This window comes from Phoxinus phoxinus (genome assembly GCF_949152265.1).
Source record: "Phoxinus phoxinus genome assembly, chromosome: 19".
Taxonomy (NCBI): domain Eukaryota; kingdom Metazoa; phylum Chordata; class Actinopteri; order Cypriniformes; family Leuciscidae; genus Phoxinus; species Phoxinus phoxinus.
The window spans coordinates 10067002-10092758 of NC_136894.1; the positions used below are offsets into that span (position 1 = coordinate 10067002).

A 25757-nucleotide genomic window follows, 5' to 3' on the forward strand; every position below is an offset into this window, starting at 1 on the left:
GGCGGCCTGCGTGAGGATGCGGCGCTGTCGCAAACCGAAATCCCGGCGTTTGCATGTCTGTGGCAGTGCGCAGATAGGCCGCATGTGATGTGAGCCACAGTGTGCTCGTGTTCATTGTCAGCTGTGATCCATCCCTGAGTCACGTTTAACATACTGCATTTTATTTCCTTGTGAGGGAAAAGGTTTAGTAGAAAAATGCCTAAGAAAGCAAAAGAAGTGGCTGAGTGGGAGGGTGATGATGAGCAACAACAACAACAACAGCAGCAACAAACAGGTAAGATTATGGGTTTCTGTTATACCACAGCATGATAATAATAGCGACATGAATATGATGCAACTAACGTTATATTGAAATAGTTTATATGATGACAGCTCTGCTTTTAATTTGAAATGTCTTTCATTTTGTTTAATGTTGATAAAGGGGCTGTGTTATATTATATTGCTGGTATATTTTGCGTAGCCCATTAGCTTCGGTGCGGAGTTTGATGATTCACTGTCATCACTGCCATATTCACTTTTTGATCCATGTTTCTACTGTGCGCAAGGGTTAACTGCTGGTATAGTAGTGGCTTTGTTTCAAAACCTAGTGAGCTGCAGTCATTAACAGCATTTCGGGAACGTTTAAATGTGCCTAACCTCATATGATGATGCCCAAAATGCTGACTATTTTTGAGACAGCCGTTTTTATCCTGTACACATGGCATTCTTTCTGTGGCATTGTCATTCTTCTGTCGGTGTGCATGTTTATTCCAGTCTGCTTTGTCTGTCAGGTGTGTTTGTGATGTTGACAGAAGTGCTTACCATAATGCTATTTCTTTGTTTAGACAAGCATATCAAAAAAGGAAAGAAGGATAAGAAGGGGAAAAAGAGTGTAAGTCTCCATTCACAACTTTGATCTCTTATAACTTTATTTCTAAATATTTTGTTTCTTCAAGTACATTAAAATATGTAATACAAATCAATCCATAGCTATTTATGCATTATAATGGAATATTTTTGCCAGTTACTATAGTTATTTCATATTATCTGAGCAACTAGCAGCACCAAATGCAATGTAGCCTATTCAATAATTATACCTCTGGCGTCTGAATTGTTTCTGCATATTTCTGCATTTTATCTTTATAATTAAATTTTATCTTACAGTTTTTTGAGGAGCTGGCGTCAGATAATAAACCAGACAAAGAGCAGCCACCAGTGAAAGAGGCACAAGGGAAACAGGTGCATTATTTTAATTAATGCCAGTGTTTTGAAATACATTCTAATAAGTAAAAAAAAAAATTTTTATGAAATTATACTCAAATATGTTATGTTTTTGTATTTTCTTGTCATTTACTGTTAGCCTCAGAAGAAAAAGAAAGACAGGCGAAAAGTTAAAGCAGGAGACGACGACGACGATGATGATTCAGAGGTCATGCAGCGTCTCAAGAAACTGTCAGTCCAGGCCAGTGATGAAGATGAGGAAGAGGGTAATGTCATAAACTTAGTTTGTGCCAGTATGTCACACATCACAAGACATATTTAACATTGTGCCTCATTTCTATTTTGCAGTTGTTGCTCCAGTCAAAGGAGGAAAGCGAAACAAAGTAAGTTGCTTTGATATTTTTTGTGGTATTTCACTGGGATGCAGAAAAGAGTAATTTTCTCCTGCTGCACCATGTATAGAACAGTGCAATTTAATCCACGATGTCAGCGACTCTATTCATCCACTAGTGCAGGGGGTTTTCAAACTGTGGTTTGGGCAAAGTCACTTGGCTGCAGCTAAATTGGCATTTCAGTGAATGACACAAACAGTTTAGTCTTGGGCTGCACGATATGCCAACATTAAATAGAAATCGTGATATTTGCCGCGATTTAATTATATAAGAAGAAACTCGCTTGCTTCAATCACTGTGCTGTATTCTGAATGAGATTGCATTACAACGGAGAATTCAAATGTCATGAAAGCCTGTTTCAGGTGTTCATTCATCTCTGTCGTCTGTTCAACTTTTTTTTTTTCATTTCTTCGTGTGCATTTGGCTACCTACCAACACATAAGGAAACTGTAATAAGCATCTCACAATGTAAACACATGGAACAAGCATGATGGAGATGAGTTAAACAACACTCGCAGCGCAGATTACAGTTCATATTCGTGTTTCAAGTTTTTATGGATATATTTCATACGCCTTAACATACAGTATCTCACGAAAGTGAGTACACCCCTCACATTTCAGCAAACATTTTAGTATATCTTCTCAAGGGACAGTACTATAGAAATGAAACTTGGATATATTTTAGAGTAGTCAATGTGCTGCTTGTATAGCAGTATATATTTACTGTCCTCTGAAAATAACTCAACATACAGCCATTATTGTCAAAATAGCTGGCAACAAAAGTGAGTACGCCCTAAGTGAACATATCAAAACTGTGTCCAAAATGTCAATATTTTGTGTGAGCACCATTGTTATCTAGCTCTGCTTTAATCCTCCTGGCCATGGAATTCACCAGAGCTGCACAGGTTGTTGCTGGGATCCTCTTCCACTCCTCCATAATGACATCCCGGAGCTGCTGGATGTTAGAAATGTGGCACCTCTCCAGCTTCTGCTTGAGGATGCCCCACAGGTGCTCAATAGGGTTCAGGTCTGGAGACACACTTGGCCACTCAATCATCTTCAGCTTCCTCTGCAAGGCAAGGCAGTTGTCATCTTGGCGGTGTGTTTGGGGTCGTTATCATGCCGTTTCTGAAGGGAGGGCATCATGTTCTGCTTCAGAATGTCACAGTACATGTTGGAATCCATGTTTCCCTGCGTACCAGCAGCACTCATGCAGCCCCAGACCATGATGCTACCACCACCATGCTTGACTGTAGGCAAGACACAATTTTCTTGGCAGTCCTCTCCAGGGTGTCGTCACACATGCTGGACACCATCTGAGCCAAACAAGTTTATCTGAGTCTCATCAGACCACAGGACATGGTTCCAGTAATTCATGCTCTTGGACAGGTTGCTTTCAGCAAACTGTTTGCGGGCTTTCTTGTGAGCCAGCTTGAGAAGACGCTTCCTTCTGGGACGACGGCCATGCAAACCGATTTGTTGCAGTGTGCGGCGTTTGGTCTGAGCACTGACAAGCTGACCTTCCGCTTCTGCAACCTCTAAAGCAATGCTGGCAGCACTCATGCGTCTGTTTAATGAAGCCAGCTTCTGCACCTGACGCACAGCACGAGGACTCAGATTATTTGCATGGTTAAATGACATACAGCTATTATCACTTAGGGCGTACTCACTTTTGTTGCCAGCTATTTTGACAATAATGGCTGTACGTTGAGTTATTTTCGGAGGACAGTAAATGTATACTGCTATACAAGCAGCACATTGACTACTCTAAAATATATCCAAGTTGCATTTCTATAGTATTGTCCCTTATACTAAAATGTTTGCTGAAATGTGAGGGGTGTACTCACTTTCGTGAGATACTGAATGTAAATGAAGAGATTAAAACGTAAATATTAGTATTGACATTTTACAGTTGTACTATAAAATAAAATGTATTCTTTTTATTAAATGTTCGATTTCTGTCATATGATATAAACCTTTGATTGAGATTACGCTTATAGTAATGTCTTTTCTAAGCACAAATATTTTGGTGGGTCTTGAGATAGATTAGATAATATTTTTCTAGGTGGGTCCTGGAATGGAAACATTTGGGAACCCCTGCACCAGTGGCAGGACTAATCTAGATGGTGGAACACATTGCTCAGATTGTTTTTGTTTTTCTACTATTAGGGTGGCAACATATTTGCTGCTCTGAGACAGGGGAAAAGTGATGATGACGATGAAGAAGACGCAGGTGGAGATGACGATGATGATGATGATGACGACGACGACGATGACGAGAAACCCCAAAACAAGAAGAGCTCTAAGGTGAGTTATTTCAGAGTCAGTCATTGTAGATTGAATCTGTGTGTGTGTGTGTGTGTATATATATGTGAGTGTCACAACATTTTGTTTCATATTCATCGAATAATATTTTTTTTAAATATCAGGATTGTTTTTGTTTACCATTTTACCCTCAGTATTTAATTTTAAAATGACAACATACAGCAAAAGTACAAATACACTTGTAAGAAACTGTTTAAAATCATTTTATGAGTATAAATTCACTCTTTTTCAATTTCTCAAAAGTATTTCATGCAACTACCAGTATAAATATTATTTAGAAATATTTTATTTTCATAATTTATTTAACTTTTTTTGTAGAGAAATTGCATGGAAATCAATTTTTGTCAGTTTCATATTTGCTTAGTCTTTTTAGTCATCAGTGGCTGTCTATACCATCACTATTCATAATTTTATCTTTATAGCATTGTCAAATTCGATGTACCTAACCATAATACACCACATGACTCATCCTCTCTAATATTCTGTTGATTCATCTTTCGGTCCCACTCCAGCCATCCCTCATGTCCTTTCTCTCGCTTCATGACATTCCCAGTGGAATTCATTCTATTTAGCATTCATTCCTTTTCCAGACCGGTTCCAGTGCCCTCATTGTCATTCAAAATTACGTTTCTTAATGAAATCATGTGAAATTGGCACTCATCTGTCTTGGTTCAGGGTTTTTATCTTTTGTGCGAGGCTGATTTTGCACATCATTTTATTCACATTGTATGTGTTTGATACTGAAGGAAAGATTAGGCTGCATATTGAATATTTCTACAATTATAAGGACATGTGCCTGTTTCTTTGTATGTATGTATGTATGTGATTCAGGAAGTTGAGAAGGTAACCAAGGGCAAGAAAAAAGATAAGGATAAACCTAAGATAATGAAGGTGGGTACATGGGATTGTTTCTTAAGCTGCTTTCTATTCTTATTCCTTGTTTTCCTCCTTCAAAATTCACATCTTCTACCTTTCTTCTAACTTGCAGTTTTTTTTTTTATTGCTACATGACAGCAGTGCTTCAGTCATCACAGAAACTAACCCCTTTCTACATATTCCAATCTGCTTTACTAACAATATATTGTACGGTGCGCAGTGCTTTGATCACACATTTCCTATAGGTTCTTTGTTTTACTGAGTTCTCTCAAAAACAGGAGGCCTCAGAGGATGAACAAGATGAAGGGATGGAGAAAAAAGATGAGAATGAAAAGAAAGGAGGGAAAAGAGGCAAGCAAGCTGCTGCTAAACCATCTAAGGTGGGTCTCTTGTTTTGATGAGTGTTGTTTTGACAAGCCAGTGAAGGTGTAATTGTGTCTAACCTAAAGGACGTTCTAATGTTGACAGGAGGAAGATAAAGTTGAAGTGAAAGAACAAGAGAAGACTCAGAAGAAAGATGAAGTTGAAGTGAAAGAACAACAGAAGTCTCAGAAGAAAGGCAAGAAGGAGCAGCCCAAGGTCAGAAAAGCTAAAAACTACCATCTAGTGTTGTCAAAAGACCCGGTACTTCTGTACCAAGTTGGTACTAAAAAAATTTAACCGTTACAGTACCAGCTTTTCTTAAGTACCGGTGGTACCGATGTACCAGGTTAATCTGGTTCTTGATGCACTGTTCGAAAAGGTGCACAGTTGCGTCCTCTTCAGAAAAACACTGAGACATGGCGACCGGTGGCGCTGTTAATGCGGTGGCTCTGAATACACTTGTTGACAAGATAGAAGGAAAGAGCCACATATTGCCATAGCGTGTTTTTTTGCGTGTGCAAATTCGTTCTTTCAAATGTAGGTGCGCGGCAAGCGTATTAATTAATCAAAATAAAATATGAACGCAGTTTCAGTAGGCTACAGTCAAGTCAAATAAAACGTTTTATCTCCTTTATAGTTTGGTAACACTACAATAAGATACCATTCATTAACTACTTAATGCGTTATCTAGTGAACAATATATTTTTACAACATTAATTCATGTTTGTGGATGTTATTGTTATTTCATACAAACACTTGATTGGTCATGTTTGTTCACTTTATTCATTGTGCATTAAATAATATTACCAAATGAGAAACCAAATTTGCCTTGATCTTTTGGTATATAAGAGGTCTTTGTACCATTAAAACGTCCTGCAAGTTTCATAGCTTAAGACTTTATATTATAAACGAATCATTTATTTAATCAAGCTCTAAATGCAGCTCGTTCTGGATCCATGGTAAGAAGTGACTGGATCCATGGTAAAACTGTTGTCAAATTGAACGGATAGTGGAACTAATGCACTTCTCCGTATGCGGGCGAATGAAGACAACAGCGCAGCGTTTAAAGATCATTTCAGATGTCACAGAATTTAGCTGTATTTTGGTGCTGATGTGTGAATGGTCTCTTGACTGTAAAAAGCCAGAACGCCGTTGTTTGTGTGAACAGCATATTTGTGTATTTACCGGTAAAGTCATTCTAGTCATTTTATGGTAATTTACTGTGTGAAAGGAGCTAATGTGTTGACGTAATTTCCACTGAAACAGGAAGACAGGGCGGGACATATCGAGCAGCTCCTCCGCTTTTTTAAAATGGTCAATAGCACTCTGTTTATATCACAGCTTAGCCTGAGTAACAAAAAGTTATAGTAACTGTTTTATTTAAATAGTTATTGTACCATTTGAAAATTAAAATATTAAATAAATGCAATTGCACTTACACTAAGACTTTATGCACAGGGGCCAGCCATAAACTTAGCCACTACTATGTTAAGACTAGTTCTTAAGACAGTTTAAACAAACAAGCAGTTAGATAATAGGTAATCAGTCTTACTTATCCAATTCAAACTAGACCAACCTTTTTATGTAACTTACTTCAAAAAGTTAGGACCAGTCTTGAAGAAAAAAATAGATGACTGTTACTACATGACAACTTCTGAAACGTCTGTGTATTGGACAGATCTGTATTGAAATACGCGAACTCCGCGCATGTCTCCATTTTCAACTCCTCCCATGACTGCAAGCAGCAAATCTTTCAGATCGGTTTAATCCAGCATTTATAATGCTACAAAATACTTCTATTTCAAATAAATGATGTTCGTTTGTACTTACTTTCTATTCAATGAAGAGTCCTAATTTTTTTATCATGGTTTCCCTAAAGTATTAAGCAGCACAACTGTTTTCAACATTGATAATAATATTAGAATGATTTCTAAAGGATCGTCTGACACCGAAGACTGGAGTAAATTCTGAGTGTGTTGGTGTGTTTTCAGAAAGGGAAGCCTGCTCAGCCTGCTCGCCCTCCTCCTCCTCCTAGTGATGATGATGATGAAGAGGAGGAAGAAAAGAGTGATGACAATGACATAATGATGGTACTAAAATATTCTCTTATTTTGTTTTCCTAATATTTGAAATCTCCAAGTGTTCATTAATCCACTTTAATTTCTATCATCTTATCCTATTTCCTGTCCCATAGAGTGCAGAGGATGGGCTCGCGGCTGAACAAGCCAAAGAGAAACCGGACGACCCTTTTGCTAACTTGAGTAAAAAAGAGAAGAAGAAGAAAAAGAAAATGGTAGCGTATGCAAATTTTGAATACTTATAATATAATTGATGTTTATATTACAGAAGGACAGATTGCGCTCAATCGTTGTGATGTCTGAATATTGAATTTCTTTTATTTTAATATTTTCAGTCTTCATTTAATCACAAAAAAAAAAAAAAATTAATGTCAGTTTTTTATTTTATTTATGCTTGTCATCTAACATTCATTTTATTTCAGCTTTTCTATCAATGAACAAAAATAATTTTTAATAGTTTTAGTTAACACTTGTAACACTGATTGTAGACTCTTCCTCCTTTGTTGTACAGATGGAGTATCAGCGTCAGGTGGATAGTCTGCGTGTTCAGGACGCTATGGAGGGAGACTTCTCCGTCTCTCAGGCTGAGCTGTCCTCTCGACAGGCCATGCTGGAAAACGCCTCGGACATCAAGGTTAGACGACTGGGAAACTTTCCTCTGACTTTCCTTTTGATAACACTTCGCACTGTACTAAATGATTTCCATTTGATCTTTTAGTTAGAAAGATTCAGCATTTCAGCCCACGGCAAGGAGCTGTTTGTTAACGCAGACCTTCTGATTGTTGCTGGGAGAAGATACGGTCTGGTTGGACCAAATGGGTGGGTTGATGGTTTTAATTTGACTCATTACTACATTGCACTTAAGATTTAGTTTGCTTGTAAAACCGGTTTACTTACTCCTGTTTGAATCAGGAAAGGGAAGACCACTCTACTGAAGCACATCGCTAACAGAGCTCTCAGCATTCCTCCCAATATTGATGTCCTGCTTTGTGAGCAAGGTACAGTACAGCAGTGTTTGGCTAAATCAGATATATTTACAATATAGGTGTACAATATTTTTTTTTTGGAAAAATAGCATTATGATGTCCAGAAATGATTTTCAATAGTACATTGGGTTTAATTGGTTAATGAGATCTGCTAAAATGTATTGTTAGTGCCGAGAATTTTCACGTGAATGAATGCCTCAATTCGTGAGACTTGCATACGTAGTTCAATGGTCTTGTGGTAGACCTTTTGCCAAGCGTGTCAGAGGTTCTGGGTTCTAATCCGCACTCGTAGGGCCTATCGTTTTTTTGTTTTTGTTTTTCTCATCAAAACCGAATATGTTCATCAGTGGTTGTATATCAAGCAGGGACACGTTTGTGTTCATTTTGTTTTGTGATTTCACTGGAATGACCGCAACGGCGTTAAGCGATGAATTGAAGCACGCGTCTGAGTGAAGACTGCGCGAGCCACAAGAACTGTATCCCAGACATCCCAAGTCTCCCGGAAGTTCCGGGAGTCTCCCGCATATTGATAGCGGCTCCCTGATGCCCGCAAATTTGTTAAAATCTCCCGGAATCTAGAGCAAGCGAGCAAGAGCGCGCATTTGTAGCGCGCACGGCAGAGAGAGGGAGCGAGAGACCTTGCGTGTGTGTGCTAGTGTGCGTGTGAGCCTCACGGAGCGCAATTGTCAGTGCGGGTGGGCTTTCATTCTCTCTTTAATTTTACCTAATATTTTTTGTAATTTTCTTGTTTTGTCATTTTTATATATCGTTATAGTTTTCATTCATTTTAATTTCACATTTAGTTATTTTAGTACATCAAGTTAAACTAAATGAAAATGTTGCTTTTGGCAACTAGCTGAAATAAAATATATATTTTTATATGTTTTATTTCAGTTAACATTTCTTTCAAGTAACACAAATGTTATATTTTTTATGGGTTTTAATTAAGGTCAAACCAATACCAGAACGAGTCAATTACTGACAATTACGAAACCAATACTGACAATTCAGCCATACAGAGTACCAATACCTGTATTTTCCTTGATTTTACCATTTTTTTTTTCATGCTTAATTATGCATGTTAAAATGTATTGGATGACATATCCAACTGAACTACAAACTTACGATATCCGTGAGAAAGGGATGTGTGTTGGGCACATGCATCTATGCCGCTGCACGCTCAATTCACTTGGTGTGCTTTACTCATCAGCTCGCGCACAGCAGTTATACAGGCGTATTCTGTTAATTAGATGCATACACAATTTAATCTATGATATCTCCATATCTTTGTCTGCCAATTCCCCCCAAAAATGTAGCCCCACTTTCCTATTTGAGCTGTCTATTATTGGTATGATATGATAGCGATTGTGAAATCCCTTACTACTTTTTTCTTTGTTGTTCTTCAGAGGTGGTAGCGGACGACACTCCTGCAGTTCAGGCGGTGCTAAAGGCAGACACACGCAGACTGAAGCTCCTGGAGGATGAACGGCAGTTACAGAGTCGACTGGAGAAAGGAGACGACAGCGTGGCCGAGAGGCTCGAAAAGGTCAGATGAGAACAGCTTGCTGAGATCCTGTAAATATGCTGATCCATGGAGTAGTGAAGGATACCTGTGTGTGTGTGTCGCTCACAGGTGTATGAGGAGTTGAGGGTGATCGGAGCAGCGGCAGCGGAGGCTAAAGCTCGTAGGATCTTGGCTGGTCTGTCTTTCACTTCGGAGATGCAGAACAGACCCACCAGGAAATTCTCTGGTGGATGGAGGATGAGAGTGTCCCTGGCTAGGTGTGAATATATTAATTTTATAAATGTTAATTAAAGTCTACACTCATAGTGTCATGAGAAATTATATATTGTTTTTCTGTGCAGAGCGCTGTTCATGGAGCCAACTCTGCTGATGCTGGACGAGCCCACTAACCACTTGGACCTTAACGCTGTCATCTGGCTTAACAAGTAATTACTTCTGCTTTAAGTATCAACAAAACAAATCCATCTAGTTGATGTATTTATATTTCATGCAAATTATAAATGGCCTACTTTTTCATAAATGTTCCCAGTTGATGGTGTCTTTTGATCATATTAAGGGTTGTTCACACTGATTAGATCACTGGAGGTTGTCAGTCACTTTATATCACTTTTGATCTTATCTTATCTTCCAGAAAATAAGTCGCAATGTCACAATGGGTTTGAATTGCATTGTTAGCAAGGGGTGGCGGGGGGCAGTGTCTAAGTCCTTTAGTTCCCCTTGCTCCACAACGTTACAAATTTAACTATTCAGAACAGAACAGGAATTAAAAAGTATAAAACAAACATAAATGAACTACATCTATTATAAACGCAAGCCTTAACACATTTATTTGTGCTGACAACAAATGGGATGTATTTGCTCTGAATATAAATTATTTATTTTTATTTATTTTTTACAAAGAAACAGTTGCCTCTAAAAATAACAAATTATATACAAACATAACAAAAATAATGCATCATATCATGAACAATATTACTTTATTGTTATTATATTTGCTGTTTAACACAATTGAAGGGTTTGTTCACACAAAAAGGAAAATTCTGTCATTTACTTAACGAAAGTCTTACGAGTTTAGAACGACAAAAAAATTACAATTTTCATTTTTGGGTGATCTAAACCTTTAATGCAATTAAAACAGCATTTGTTATTTCAAATTCAACCTTTAAAAAAAAAATACAAATCACCTAAAATACTATATATATAATATAAGGTTCTGTAATTATTGATAAATTAGAAATAAAAAAACTAATTTTAATCATACTGGCTATTATTACTTATTTTATCCATAAGCATTGAAAAAAATAATTTAACAGAAGCGTCAGTATTGATATATGTGATACTGTCTGTCATTCATAGTACTTCGTAAAAAGATGCTATTAAACCGATATTTAAAATATTTAAAATGTTGTTGCCACATTAATTAGTAAATCATGATTAATCACGATTTATTTCAGAAACATCTGCAATGTACAACAACCCTATTTTATATACGTATTATTATATCCTTTCATGTAGGCAGTAATAAACCTACACTCCAAATTTCCTAGACTTGAGTAGTCTTTTCACCTATTGATAGTAGCTTTTAATTTTCATAATGCTAAACTTTTCTTTACATTGTTGTATCGCTGGACACACAATGCATCACAAAATGGTTGCTGTCACTCATGTTGCCACTGCTCAGCAACTCTTGTGACAATGATTGTTGGTCACTTTGTCATAATTGCTAAATGGTGCTCAAGAATCACCTCACATCTCATTTTCTCTTTTAGTTACTTGCAGAGCTGGAAGAAAACGCTTCTAATTGTGTCCCACGACCAGAGTTTCTTAGATGACGTCTGTACAGATATCATGCACCTGGACTACCAGAAACTCTTCTACTATAGGGGCAACTATCGTGAGTTTCATTTTTGATTGGCGACACCAATTAATACTGCTCAAAGAAGTTTAGTTATCTAACTGTATCTTCTGTTTGCTTGATGTGTCTTAGTAACGTTTAAGAAGATGTACGTACAGAAACAAAAAGAACTCCTGAAGCAGTACGAGAAACAAGAGAAAAAGCTCAAAGACCTGAAGGCTGGAGGAAAGTCCACAAAACAAGCTGTGAGTCCTTGACATTTTCCTTGATTTTATTTTTTCTTCTGAAGTACTGCTAGTCATTATACATTCTTCATTTTCAGGAGAAACAGACAAAAGACATTTTGACGAGGAAACAGCAGAAGGGTAAGAAGAAGGGCCAGGAGGAGGAGAGCCGTGAGATGCCAGAGCTCCTCAAGAGGCCGAAAGAATACACAGTCAAATTCACTTTCCCCAACCCTCCTCCACTCTCACCACCAATTCTAGGCCTTTACAGTGAGTACATTTCTCTTTTTCATGTCTCTTATCACTTTCACTCTGTATAATCATGTTTTTTTTTAAACATGTTGGGTATTGGTGACAGGTTTGTTGTTTCCTTTCATTCACTCACAGGTGTTGACTTTGGTTATGAAGGCCAGAAGCCTCTGTTCAAGAATGTGGACTTTGGAATTGACATGGAGTCCAGAAGTAAGTCGCATATGTCTACAGACATTATGACTGGCAGGTTAATGATGGTGGAAAATATGCTCACAAGAGATTGTTTGAAAATGAGCCTGAGATCATTTTTCTGTTTCAGTATGTATTGTTGGGCCAAATGGAGTTGGTAAGAGTACACTCCTCCTGCTTTTGACTGGGAAATTAAATCCTGTAAGTACCAGTTATATTTATGAAATAATTTTTATTTGTAGTCTCATTGTACATACTCATGTACCCAAGTTTGTTTATTTCTTTAATGGCACTAATTAAGTTATTTTCTTATTTTAGTCTAAAGGAGAGATGAGGAAGAATCATCGATTGGTAAGCCAAATGTTTAAAACCATTCTTATCATTTTCCTTTTCTTGACTTTTGGGTAATTGGTGAATTCTTCTGTCTGTGCCTGTAGAAAGTAGGGTTCTTCAACCAGCAGTATGCTGATCAGTTGAACATGGAGGAGTCTCCCACAGAATATCTCCAGAGGAATTTCAATCTCCAGTACCAGGACGCCAGGAAGTGCCTGGGTCGCTTTGGGTTAGAGAGCCATGCACACACCATCCAGATCTCCAAACTGTCTGGTAAGCACTATAGAGATGCATTCATGTACGATTTTCAAACTCATTTGTCCTTTGTAGACTTTTTTTTTTCTTCTTTTTTTTTTTAGGTGGTCAAAAAGCAAGAGTTGTATTTGCTGAACTTTCTTGTCGGCAACCTGACGTCCTCATCTTGGTAAGAAGTTATGTTGTTTTAAATGTCTTATTCAAGAGTTTTCTACTAAAATGAGTGGTTTAACATTCTTTCTTAACCTCTCCATGCAAATGTACAGGATGAGCCCACAAATAACTTGGACATTGAGTCGATTGATGCATTGTCAGAAGCCGTCAATGAATACAAAGGGGGTATGTTTTCTTCTGTATTGGTTTCCAAAATAGCACAATGCTTAGTCTAATATTATTGATCTCATATGCCTTATTTGTGGCTAAAAACCTTGTGCGCATGTATACCGATTCATTTATATTAATATACATTGTACCTTAGGGCTGCACAATTAATCAAATTTTAATCACAATCATGCGATATTTAAAATGCGTCATTCCATTACTAGAATGCTCCATATTAAACGGGAACTGAAACGTCCATGTTTTCGCACTGGTAGTAGCTACATATATTAGAAAAATCACCTTGCCTAAAATTTTATTTTAAAAAAGTAGTTAAAACCACAGATATGACAATTAATTTTCGTAATTTCTAGCTATCTAGCTAGCGAGTCGCCATTTTAATTTATATAAATTGTCTCTGGTTATACTTAGCATACTTATCAAGAAATAACAGACCACATTCTACATTAGAATTTAACCAAGCCATGTAATAATAATTATAAAAGAAGATAATATCTCTAGTCTATACTAATATTAATTATAAATACAATGTATATAAAATATAAATACATTATAAAATAATAATACATTTATTTGTATTTATTCTTTAAGGAGATGCACTGAATTTTGGTGAATACGAGGACCTATTTTATTTTGATGCACATATTTGTACATTAGCAGGAAATGTAGCACAATATGGATGTGAAAGCAGTTATAACCTGTGACAATAAAATGAGTTTTGATTCAAATCAACAAATAATCGTGATCTCAATATTGATCAAAATAATCGTGATTATCATTTTGGCCATAATCGTGCTGCCCTGTTGTACCTGCAAGATTTTACTTGTATTACAGTGATTTTTAAGGTAGAAACCAGGGGGTAAAATTTTAACATCTAATGATATTTTTTATTTTTTTTTAGCTGTGATAATTGTGAGCCATGATGCCAGGCTGATCACAGAGACCCAGTGCCATATGTGGGTAGTGGAGGACCAGTCAATCAACCAAATTGATGGAGACTTTGAAGACTACAAGAGAGAAGTTCTGGAGGCCCTTGGAGAAACCCTGGTCAACAAGCCTAAAAATGAATAACAGCTGGTATTAATAACAAGATTGTCAGACTACATCACTGAAGGGCTTTATTGTTGCATCTAAGTTGCAAATTCTAATAGAACCAAAAAGTTCCTTGTTAAATTGACTGACTATTCAAACTCAGCACCTGCATGCAAACTCTGTTGGGTGATGTATACAAACCCTAGAATCACAGTGTTGGTGTAGGATGTTTTCCCCCTATGCCTTTTAGGTTAAGACTGAATCCAAATCAGTATTTTTACATACAATTTATACACACATCGCTTGTTCTTTAGTCATGATGTCTGACATTCTTGTATAAATCTTGCATTCAGGCCATATCATTACCAGCTGTTTATCTGTGTGATGCAATGCTATAAAACATATGTCCCATCACATGTGAACAGAGGGGACTAGAAGTGTGCAGTTTGATGTGTCTGACTGCTGATGCATATATTTAGTGTTAAACTGCCTTTGTAGAATGAGCACTTTGGTTTAGATCACTAAATCATCATGCTCTCATACTAAACCAGCCCCAAAGAATTTGCCCTATATATATATGTGTGTGTTCAAGCAATGATTCTACCTGTAGTTCATTTGTCTTGAATGATATTAACACATGACTATTGATTAACTTGATTTGAATATATAGTGTACATCCAAATTTCATGGAAAAGCAAATAAATAATTTTTGCAACAAAGCCAAGTTTGTTGTTGAGCTTTTATTTTAACAAGTTAAATGTATTTTATGCTTAGTTGGACAATGTAACAACAAATGGGAAATGTACATTTTCCTGTTCATCATTTTAAGTACTGTAAATTCAGTTACTCTTTCTGTAGACCTTTGTCAAGGTAGCACCATATTTCATTTTTGACAAGAATGAAAACAAGTCTGAGGGTGCCAATTGTTTACCAGACAAAAATAATAATATAACAGTTTTGAAATTGATGTTTGATCTTGGACCTTTATTCAGTGCTTGCCATTGTAAAGACTTAAGTCTATCCCTCTCAACATCGTTTTAACCCATGTAAAGTTCAGTATGGCCTCTACCCAGGCTAAGCTCTTATTACAACAAGATTCAAACATTCGGTTTCAGGTATTCTTTGTAGATTCGCTTCACTCTTGCCAGTTCTCGCTCGTCTGCTTTTATACTACCATACCATGAGTACCACATTTCTCCAGAGCTGAGAGAAGGAGCAGGGGTTGGTGCCACAGCACCATGGGTGTTTGAGTAGTCCTCTTTAGAGTAGTCCACATGAGGTAACTGGACAAGAAGTAAACCTTAAAGAGAGAAAAAAAATCTAATCACATAAAGCTCTTAGTCTTATGCATCAGCTTATTTTTTTAATACATTAATCTGTGTGCACATTGGTACTTCAAGGGATAGTTCATCCAAAAATAAAACCTGTCATTAATTACTCACCCTCATGTCGTCCCAAACCCATAAGACTTTCATTCATCTTCGGAGCACAAATTATCTTTTGGATGAAATCTGATAACTTTCTGTACCTCCATTGGCAGCTAAGCAACTAGCAGTGTGACACTTCAAAAAGTTCATTAAGAGATCGTAAAACTAATCCATATGAATGGAGCGGTTAAGTCAAACATTTCTGAAGACTCAATCGCTTTATATGATGAACAGATTGAATTTAGGCTTTTATTCACAAACATTCATCAACAGATATGGTAAAAGGGGGTTCATTCTCGTGTGTTATGCAGCACGTTTGAGCTTCCGCGTCAAGCAAGTACAGTTGAGCTTCTGTTTATGCTCAATGTTTATATGTGAATAAAAGCCTAGATTTAATCTAATCATCATAAAGCAATTGATTCTCTTCAGAAAATGTAGATTTTAAACCGCTCAATTGGATGAGTTTTACAATCTTATTATTAAAGCGTCAAAGTGGTAGTTGCTTAGACTGTCAATGGAGGGACCGAAAGCTCTCAGATTTCATTAAAAAGATCTTAATTTGTGTTCTGGAGATGAATGAAAGACTCACAGATTTGGAACGACATGAGGGGGGGGGGAGTAATTAATGACAGCATTTTTATTTTTTAGGTCAACTATCCCTTTAAAACATAAATTTACCATGATCTCTAGCGGTATCAACGGCCTTGTTGAGTAGTTTCTGTTGTTTCATGCACACACCTGAGGAAACAATATGAAAAGAAATAAAGTGACCAGATAAGGACCATATTAGAAATATGACAACTGAAACTTTTGAGAAATGTGTTACCGGTTCGAGTGGGATCATACACCATTCCAGTTTGAGGACTAATGAACTGCTGCAACAGGTTCACATTCTGCAGGGGAGAAAATGATGTATATTAAAGAAAATAACTTTAAAGTGTAGTATTGACACAGTTCAAATGAAATAAAGAATTAATAAACAAACCTTGTAATGGACAATGACATTTGGATCACGACAGATGGGACAAGCGTTCGAACACATCTTATGTCCTCTCTATACGGCAATTCAAAATCACTCTCATTAATTCAAAGTTTATGGACTGAGAAAAGCATCTGAATAAGAATATAAAACCAAAACAAATTTGTACTTACAATACATGTCTTTCTTGTCTTTTGAGGCGGGACGCCCCCCTTATGGTTCCTCCTGTAGTTGGACCACACAGGCTTTGATCCATAGCGTTCAATGTATTCTAAATAGAGAGCTATTTTAGCCAGCGTTTGAACACAGTTAACTTACTGTTTTTCAATCATCTAATGATCATATTTACCTTCACTTTCTAAGTATTCCCATGGTCTATCTGCATATCTAGACACTAGTGGCTCAGCTGAATCGGTGGTATCAGCAGATGATGATGATACTGTTGCTGTACAAAAATTCACACGTAGAACTGGAGCAACACTTGAAGTTATTTTCCAATCACGAATTATCTGCAAAACAAAACGCGTTTATTGTCCTTCATGGCTGTATCGTCATGTTAGGCTGTTCACATGCCTTTAATGAACTGTAACCACAACAACAGACTTAATATTCTTACATAAACTACATTTATTTAAATTATTTTATTCAACCAACCTGTCTTTGAAGATTTCGTTGTAAAATAATAGGAAATGAGCGGCAGATAACTATTCCAATGCGTTGTAAGGAGGCTGCCATTTTGTCTTTGTAGCAAACAAGGAAGTTGTGGAGAGGTCAAAGTGTACTGTGACGGAAGTGCACAACTTTATTGTTCTCACTTTTTCTCGTTTTAAAGAGAGAAATAAATTCATACATTTTACTTTGCCAAATACTTCTTACAGAAATCGATGTGAAATGTACATTTTGTGAAACCTTTACTAAAACAACCCCTCTTGTTAATCCGTTTCTCCGTTTTATTGGTGGTTATATAAATTAATGAATGTTTTATAATATTGTCTACGTTATATTGTATGTTTTATTTTATTGTTGAAAATATAAATTTGTAAGTCCATCATAGATTTATTGAAAGGATTTAGGCATTGCATAATCAAACATATTTTAACAAAGACTGATCAAAACTTTTCTAAAATGTTCTAACCCTATTTGCATGCCCTCTTTTTTCATTTTCCATCCTTTGTATGTTTCTCATTTTAACCCAGGCTTTGAACATAATAGTGTTACAGTAATTTACACAAACGTTTAATCCAAATTACAATATCTAGTTTTTGAATATTAAGAAGAGTGTGCCTATATTTGTGTACAAATCCAAATTCCAACAAATTAATTATTATCCTTGCACAGAAAGCCCGTAAAACAACAACAGTAAAACGGAGTGGGGGATGGGCTCGTCCTTGAACACAAAAGGTCGTTTCGAGTGTGTGCGCGCGAGAGGACCGCGTGATCATCAACTCCATTTTGTGTTGAAATAAACGCCCGAAAGCGCGCTCACGACACCGGGATGACGCAAAAAAACGTCAGAACTATATATACTGAGCCCCACCCTTCTAGAGCATTCCTGGATTTGTCTGAGGTAAGTGTCATATCGGAGGACGTCTCTCCCTCTTTTTGCGATTTAAAGACGATTTTTTTTGTCCCAAAGTCCGGCTACCTCAGTTTTAACAGCAAAACTACTTTTTGACCGTTATCTGGATTTCCGCCGCCAAACATTCGCTTTTCTCTAATGTCTCTTTGTGCTGTTGTTTCGTTTCAGGTCTGAGTCTGTCTCAGTGAAGATCTGGCGTCGAGGATTTTTCAACTGTGTACGAAGATCAAACCCCAAAAAACTCAATTTTTCTACTCGAGTAACGGACATTCGCTTACTGCTTTTTTGCTCCAGATTGTTCAAGAAGGAAAAGCTCAATTTCAGCCACCACAATCCCGCCCATTATGCCATTTTTCAGCCAATAATGCTAAAGTCATGACAGTTTACGTTCTCTTAAACTGTTAAAAAGCTGAAAATTGTTGCTGTTAAGCACAATATATTAATAGCAACCCGAGACGCAGAGGAGAGGTATTAATAGTAAGTGTTCTTTCAAACCAATTTGAATCGAAATTACGTACGTTAACCAATTGTCTTTGTTGAAAATGATTCCAGATATAAATAGAGATACAATTTATAGAAAGATCTCGAATGTGGCGACCTAAATGCGCCACAGTTTCTAGAGGCAGACAGCATGCTGAGATAAAGCGAGACAGCTAGCTATAGCGTATGAGCTCACATTGCAAAGCCAAAGCAGCGGCTTCAACGCCCTGCTTCTCTTTGTGTGTGAGACGGGAGTAATCCTAATAATTAATTAAAGTAACGATAAATCATCGAATAATAAGCTAGCCATCGCTGATCATAAGCAATCTGTACATAAAGATTGCCATAGGCAGAGCCAGGAAGTGACTGCATTCAATTGGGGCTTTTTTTTTTATAAACTGCATTCTTTTCAAAGGAGAGCTCACTGGAACAATCAACGCAATCTGCACATAAAGATTGCCAAGTGGCGCCTGTGGATTTAGCCGAACGGAGAAAAAAAACCCCAGACTGAAATGCAACATTTTGTTCATAATGTCGTTAGGTGTTATTAGTTGGCGGAACTGGATACAGTTTGATGAAATAAACCTCCCCAGGCAATGATAAATTTATAAAATGCATAGCAGTCTGACTATAAGATTGCCTTTTTTGTGTTTTACGAGTGCGTAGATAGGGTATTATTTGTCTTGTTGATTTTGCTTTAAAATGGCGGACGGGTTGTCCTTTGCTCGGATCACTCGAGGCAATGGTGGCTTTGTTTTTCTGACTGGATCTACGGGAAATACTGTAGTTCGGAACGGCTGTCTCGTGTTGCCATCATCCCCATATACAGCTCGAGGTATCGTCTTAACATCAGGGAGTCGCTAGCGGGGTAAATATAGGAGCACTTTGTAAACGAGGAAGACAAATGGCAGGCGTGGGGAATATAGCCGTTGTATTTTTTAAAAACTTGTTGGAATTCAAAGATGGCGACTGGGCACCCGTTCTATCTTTCGTACCGCGAACACGAAGACAAGTGGTTAAAGATAGTGGGCGTGGCTTAGCTCCTACTCCAGCCAATCAGAGGAGCCGTTGTCAGCTCAGGGCGAGCTGCTGTATGTGAGAGGGAGACTTCGACAGATGGCAAATCAAATCCCCCTGTGGCCACTATTGAGTAGATGCATAAATTCACATAACTGGCCTTTAGTCAGACCAACACTGGATGCTCTGTTTATTACACAAAATCTTTGGGCAATTTGCTTAAAGATGTCAGTTTGTTGCACTAGATTAAATGTTGAAAGTAGGTAACATGGTGTTGAACTTGTGCTGTAGGAAGGTTATTATACAGGAAAGTGGAATATAATCAGTTTTAGATTTATTTTTAAAAGTTAGACTAGTTTTTTCACATCTACATTTCATCATCCAAAAAAAAAAAACTTGACAGATACAATGTTAATATTTTCTTTATTGTGAATGTACAATCTTGTTGACTTTTTCTTGTTTGTTATGACAACTGACGTTTCCAGGAATTGTGTGTATTGTTCCGTGTTTAAGGAGCTCGGTTGTGACTATAAAAAGTTCTTCAACAACAGTGTTACGGGTAAGACAAAACCTGATTTCTCACACGATCAAAAGTGAGTAAATTCTAAGTTTTTCGATTCAGCCATTAGTAGACATTTTCACTGTCTTTGAAATTATGTAGAACATAAATTAAAACGTTGCTAAACATTTGCATGCTTAACAGTCGTAAAAATAATATATACATTCAGTGAATATATTCATGTTTAACTCGCCGCGTTGTTCAATTTCTGCTGTAGTTAGTTGGTAGTCTCGTCGGTGTCCAGTCAAGTGTGCTGTGGTGAGAGGAACTGAAGGGAGAAATACTCGCTGTTGCTCCGCGTGGGCAGGGCAAATGACGTGATTCTCTCTCTCTCTCTCTCTCTCTCTCTCTCTCTCTCTCTCTCTCTCTCTCTCTCTCTCTCTCTCTCTCTCTCTCTCTCTCTCTCTCTCTCTCTCTCTCTCTCTCTCTCTCTCTCTCTCTCTCTCTCTCACAAACGTTGACTTGACTACCTCATATATTATTAGTACTGACATATTATGTTCATCTTATTTTTTTCCTAAGAATATACACTTTATTGCATATATTTTACATGTTTCTTTATTTTATTATATATTGATCACATTTGATACTTGCATTTCTTATATTGCTTCGTGGCATACACCGTTTTTGTATATTCTTTATAGTTAGAAATAACCACATGGTGGCGACATAACACTTTGAAAGCCTTGTGCTCAGTTTCAAGTTAACCCTTGTTGATCATTCTCTTACAATTATTTATATATATATACTCGATACTTGAGGAGTTTCTTGCAATTGGACACTGATTCACAAGGTGGAAAATAAGTCTTCCAGAGTCTATTTCCTTCATTATGTATGTATTTCCTGATGTTTTGGTGGGGGGTTTTTTATATTACTTTTTTTTGGGCATATATATTATATATACATATACACTGGATGGGAAATATGCAGAAACAAAATTTCCAACTTTTTTTGTGGGGTATGAAATTAGTCATTAAGTACAGGAAAAAAATATGAGGAAATAGTCTCAGGAAGCCACCAAGGCACATTGTAATTTGGTTCTGGAATTCTGTAGGTCTATACTTAAAACCTAAATAAAACTGTCCAGTTAATATACTGAGTTTCCAAAACCTGCAGTATGTCTTTGTAAAATATTTAAAGCTTACTCTCTAAAATTAGTTACACTTTATCTAAGGTAGGGAAAAAATGGTACAATGTACTTATTGTGTTTATTTTGTATTGTAAAACACTTTTCCTGATATTGAAAATGAGACATGTAGGGGAACAGGTTAAGGGCTTTTAATTATAGATGTAATTACAGATTTTTTATTGTAGATGTTTTTTACATGTAGGTATTTTGTAAATACGAGTAGAATGTAAAACCTGTATGTACACAGTAAGTGCATTGTATCAAGTGATTCATTTAAATGTTAGTACACTTAAAGACACTTGATATAAAGTGAGTCCTACACATTTTATATCCATCAGCCCCATAGCAATGAGAATAGTGGATATGTGTATTTATAAAATTGTTCATATTTTTTTATTTTAATGTATATATACATAATGTAAATGTTTTTGATTAATTTAATGTTCCTATTTACAAACATGTTCTTGTTTTACCTATGTATCTATAGATGTTAAGTTGGAATAGACAGATGGATCGCAGCAGTGTCAAACTGGGAAGACAGAAGTTTCTGTTAAACAAGAAAATCCTGTCAATCATTTGCACACTTCTACTGTTACTTCCTTAGTGTGTCTTGAACATTTTGTGATAAATGGTATTAAAAACACCATAATTGAACTTTTGGAGGATTACAAGGGTTATCGTTATACAAATTACTTAATTACTAATAAAAAAAAGTTGTAAAAACAATGTTCAACTGTAAGTGCATTCTCAAATATATATATATATTTTAACTGTCTTCCCCCCCCCCCCCTCCTATCTCTACTTGTGTATAATTATTATTAGTATTCAAATCATATAATAATTGAATGCACATTACTGATCACAGACATATTCTGTTCCATAACTAAGTCATTTGTACCTGTGATGTTTACTTTGTGTAATGTACAGTGTATGTAAAAAGCAGGTGGGTTTATGACATTGACATAACACATGTAATTTTACTTTTACGTTCATCTATCATCATTTCAGATATGAACTGAATTATACAACGCCCCCGTAACCACTCATCCAGTTTCTAGTATAATTAAAGAAGTGACAGACTTGTTGGGTTATACTAGAAAAACTGGTAACGTGATTGTTGTATAATTCAGTCTGCAATCGTCTGTTAAACTATTAACAGTGTCACCTGCTGCCCCTTTTCTAGTGGCAGAAAGTTCAGTTAATATCGACAGCCCAATAGATGTCATATATTAAACATTTTGTTCATTAGAAAGGGAACTTTGTAGTCAGCTGCACTGTAATATTTAATTTCTTGACATTCCAACAGTTTTTAGGATCTAGTCATCAAAGTCCCAGCTTTTTATGCAATTGCATAATTTTCCTAGTGATGAAACATAAATTTGAGCAACAACCGTTGTTTAATGTAGTGCGTTTATTAATGAATACATGACTTTGTTCCTATTGCTGTTGAGTACAGAACGGACACTGCTTTCTCCGTGGCTATGAATGCCCTTGTGTTTTCAAATCATATCTGATGTGAATCAGAAAACTGCTGATAAGATGCCCATATCTGATTCAGTGGAATATATATATAAAAATCTGGAAGTTTCTCTACTCCATTTTTGTTGGCATCTCACCCAATGTCTTCAGAGCGTGTTGTATCCAAGTTGCTTCCGATCCATAGTCGCCTGCCTGGGTAAACATTAATGGGAATAACTTGTGAAAGATTCAGCATTGTCCTTTTGCTGTTCCAGTGAGCTCTCCTTAAGCGCCATCTAATTTTTTCAGTATTGATAGGATGATTTTATGCCATATCCCAGATTCTCCCCAGTGGCATAAGCACATGAATAACCCCTGTTTTCTCTCCCTCTGTCAGTAAGCAGTCATGGCCGTGGGCCCGGTGGACCCCAGAGAGGTGCTGAAAGGAGTGGAAGCTCTGCTGGGGAAGGATGGAGAGCTACGCAGTCTCGAGGGAGTCGCTAAAGTCTTCAGGTGAGATGCTTATACCATTTTGTTATTTTCTGGACTTCTTTAAAAGCCATTCATTCAATCAACCAATAGTTTTTCTATAACTTATTTCCCTCTTTCCAACCTTTTTTGAACAGTCTTATGAAGGCCTCGCATAAAATGGTCAGCAGGTGCATGTATCTGAACATCTTACTCCAGACAAAATCACATGATGTACTTAATCGGTAAGCGTAATATCCATTAAAAACACGGTTTGTTAAAACACTTTTGTTTTCAAGGTTGTGCTGAACTCTTTCTCTTCCACTCAGATTCATTCGAGTTGGAGGCTACAAGTTGTTGAACTCTTGGCTGACTTACTCAAAGACCACCACCAACACACCCCTGCTGCAGCTCATACTGCTCACCTTGCAGAAACTCCCTCTGACTGTGGACCATCTCAAACAGGTACTTCACCACACCACAGCCCAGAAAACTCACACACATGCCCCCGCAGTCTTATAACACCTGTTCTCTCTCTCTCTCTCTCTCTCCTGCTAGAACAACACAGCCAAGCTGGTGAAACATCTCAGCAAGAGCGCTGAGACAGAAGGTAAGAACACATGTTGCATAAATCAATGCCAGACAATTTGCTTACAGTGTTCCACAGCTCAGGTTTCAACTCTGTCACTTCTCTTTCTCCCAGAGCTGAGGAAGCTGGCGTCAGTCCTGGTGGAAGGCTGGATGGCTATTATCCGCTCTCAGAGCGTCGCCAGTGGAGTGTCACCCAATGGTAGGGCTTCTCATTTACATTGTCTTCTATGTATCTCTGTTTTCTGTCAAAGTAGACTTGCTGCACTTTTAATGTGAATTATAGCCAAGTGGGGTTTGCATTATTGGCGCATAACCCAACTCTGTTTTCCATCAGACAAGAAACGAAAAAAGGAGGATGGAAAAGTGCGTCCAGAGGTGAAGCTCCGAGAAAAGGTTGCAGAAGAGGAGAAGAAGAAAGACAAACCAAAAGCTTATGCTCCAAGTCACGCAAAGATCCGCTCTACAGGTTAGTCACTTTTATTGATCTATTTTAGTATCTATTCGTGTTTTTTTTTAAATTGTTTTAATTTTAGATTAAGTAATTTCTTTTTCTTTTGTCATTTTTATTAGTTTTTGTTTTTAATAATATATTTAACTTATTTTTGTTTCAGTTTTAATTTTAGTATTTGAACAGATATTTAAAATGTTGCGGTAAAAGTTTACGTTTTCTAAGGGTGTATTCACACCAGGAAAGTCCGATAGTTCACTTGCTTTGGTCCGGACCAAATAATTTTTTTTGTTTTTTTGTTTGGTACGGTTTGCTTTCACACTGCTCTTTTTGCAAGTGAACCAAAATGTGTAAACAAAACCACACGTGTGCTAAGGTCGTCCATTCATTGGACAAGGATTCTCAAGTAGGGAAATCAGGAAGTGCAACAAAAAAAGGCTCGGAGATATAAAAAATATAAAAATTAATTAAAAATAAATTTGGAGATATTTCGTAGGCTACTGCAATATTTGTTATTTTACTGTCTCGTTATTTCGAAATAATATGTGTGCGTGCATCTGTAAATCCGGTGACGCGTGTATTGATTTTTATTAATAAACAAGTGTTTTCTCTAAAAGTGTCGACACGGCTGCAAAGATGAAGTTGACGATCGCCATCTCCGTGAGAACGCGCTTATAGAGAGAAATGCACATAAATAGGCTAAGCCTAATAATGGATTACATAATCAGAGAGTAGCCTTTTTCTTTTTTCGTTTTGAATTATTTCGTTTAAAGACATTTCAAGCTTTGTGTATTTGATGTATTTGTCATGTCTGTGTGAGGCATACACTGAGTTTCGTTAAGTTAGGATGTGCTCTAGTTCACGTGCAATAGCGCGCGGGCGCCTCCGTTATATTTGTTTCGTTGGCCTATTCATTAAATACAGGCAATTGGTTGATGAAAAATGTATTAAAATTAAGATACAATTTATACAAAACGAAATTCCCTTTAAAGAAAGGCTTTCTATAACAACTTCAACTTCAACGGTCAAAATCATGTCTGACCCGCTCCATGTCTCATATTGCGCATCCTATCTCGGTCGTGCTGTTCACTTTTCATAAATCAACATAAATTAACAAATATGAAACGCGCTTTTTTAAATGGCTACAACAGTATATTAGGCCTACATATCCTACTCTCTATTTGTACAAATTTCTGCACATTAATTTAATTCTGAATTTTGCACACACAAGTTGAAAGGCATTTGTTCAAATCAAGTTCACGGATAATTGTGCGTGCATTTATTAGCCTAATCATTATGATACTAAAATCCTAACAAATAGGCAAATATGTACAAAAAATCAGATGAGTTCTCTCGAAAAATCTCTCGTTCACGTTCATTGTATTAAAAGTGATTCGT

At 36.9% G+C, this 25757-nt stretch overlaps 3 protein-coding genes across 7 annotated transcripts in view; 2 read left to right on the forward strand and 1 right to left on the reverse strand.

Annotated features, from left to right (window-relative positions):
• abcf1 (ATP-binding cassette, sub-family F (GCN20), member 1) lies at positions 1–14946 on the forward strand. Of its 2 annotated transcripts, XM_079592036.1 has the most exons (27): positions 1–274; positions 825–871; positions 1144–1218; positions 1340–1466; positions 1549–1583; positions 3762–3899; positions 4749–4808; positions 5072–5173; positions 5262–5372; positions 7148–7246; positions 7351–7449; positions 7746–7868; positions 7953–8053; positions 8147–8232; positions 9627–9766; positions 9854–10002; positions 10087–10170; positions 11515–11639; positions 11733–11845; positions 11923–12094; positions 12212–12286; positions 12396–12466; positions 12584–12616; positions 12703–12871; positions 12958–13022; positions 13120–13192; positions 14094–14946. In XM_079592036.1, exons 1-27 carry the CDS (start codon positions 196–198, stop codon positions 14261–14263), a joined length of 2721 nt encoding a protein of 906 aa, XP_079448162.1. In that variant the 5' UTR covers positions 1–195; the 3' UTR covers positions 14264–14946. The 2 variants fall into 2 exon arrangements, with proteins under 2 accessions (XP_079448162.1, XP_079448163.1); XM_079592037.1 differs by lacking the exon at positions 4749–4808.
• On the reverse strand, positions 14849–18934 carry mrps18b (mitochondrial ribosomal protein S18B). Of its 2 annotated transcripts, none has more exons than XM_079592042.1 (8): positions 18886–18934; positions 17285–17411; positions 16980–17139; positions 16804–16901; positions 16637–16705; positions 16478–16544; positions 16330–16389; positions 14849–15524 (listed from the first exon to the last, which is right to left on the reverse strand). In XM_079592042.1, the coding sequence occupies exons 2-8, from the start codon at positions 17363–17365 to the stop codon at positions 15322–15324; spliced, it is 738 nt and encodes a 245-aa protein (XP_079448168.1). In that variant the 5' UTR covers positions 17366–17411; positions 18886–18934; the 3' UTR covers positions 14849–15321. The 2 variants fall into 2 exon arrangements, with proteins under 2 accessions (XP_079448168.1, XP_079448167.1); XM_079592041.1 differs by having other exon boundaries at positions 18728–18932.
• ppp1r10 (protein phosphatase 1, regulatory subunit 10) overlaps positions 18054–25757 on the forward strand; it is a 14177-nt gene continuing 6473 nt past the window's right edge. Inside the window, exons 1-8 of one of the 3 annotated variants that reach the window (XM_079592038.1) lie at positions 18054–18197; positions 18378–18686; positions 23250–23365; positions 23479–23565; positions 23650–23785; positions 23879–23930; positions 24024–24110; positions 24246–24377. In XM_079592038.1, the coding sequence (XP_079448164.1) occupies positions 23259–23365; positions 23479–23565; positions 23650–23785; positions 23879–23930; positions 24024–24110; positions 24246–24377 (601 nt within the window). In that variant the 5' untranslated portion in view covers positions 18054–18197; positions 18378–18686; positions 23250–23258. Of the gene's footprint in view, positions 18198–18377; positions 18687–19112; positions 19558–23249; positions 23366–23478; positions 23566–23649; positions 23786–23878; positions 23931–24023; positions 24111–24245; positions 24378–25757 lie in introns of those variants that run through there. The other 2 variants (XM_079592039.1, XM_079592040.1) reach the window with 2 other exon arrangements.

Bases quoted from the DNA above. Each gene is read 5' to 3' on its own strand.
- abcf1 (XM_079592036.1), top strand. From the start codon at position 196: ATGCCTAAGAAAGCAAAAGAAGTGGCTGAGTGGGAGGGTGATGATGAG. The intron at 5,174-5,261 runs GTGGGTCTCTTG...TAATGTTGACAG, and splicing joins CTGCTGCTAAACCATCTAAG to GAGGAAGATAAAGTTGAAGT. The intron at 7,869-7,952 runs GTTAGACGACTG...TTGATCTTTTAG, and splicing joins AAAACGCCTCGGACATCAAG to TTAGAAAGATTCAGCATTTC.
- mrps18b (XM_079592042.1), bottom strand. From the start codon at position 17,365: ATGGCAGCCTCCTTACAACGCATTGGAATAGTTATCTGCCGCTCATTT. The intron at 16,902-16,979 runs GTAAATATGATC...CTCTCTATTTAG, and splicing joins GGAATACTTAGAAAGTGAAG to AATACATTGAACGCTATGGA. The intron at 16,545-16,636 runs GTTTGTTTATTA...TCTCCCCTGCAG, and splicing joins ATGTCATTGTCCATTACAAG to AATGTGAACCTGTTGCAGCA.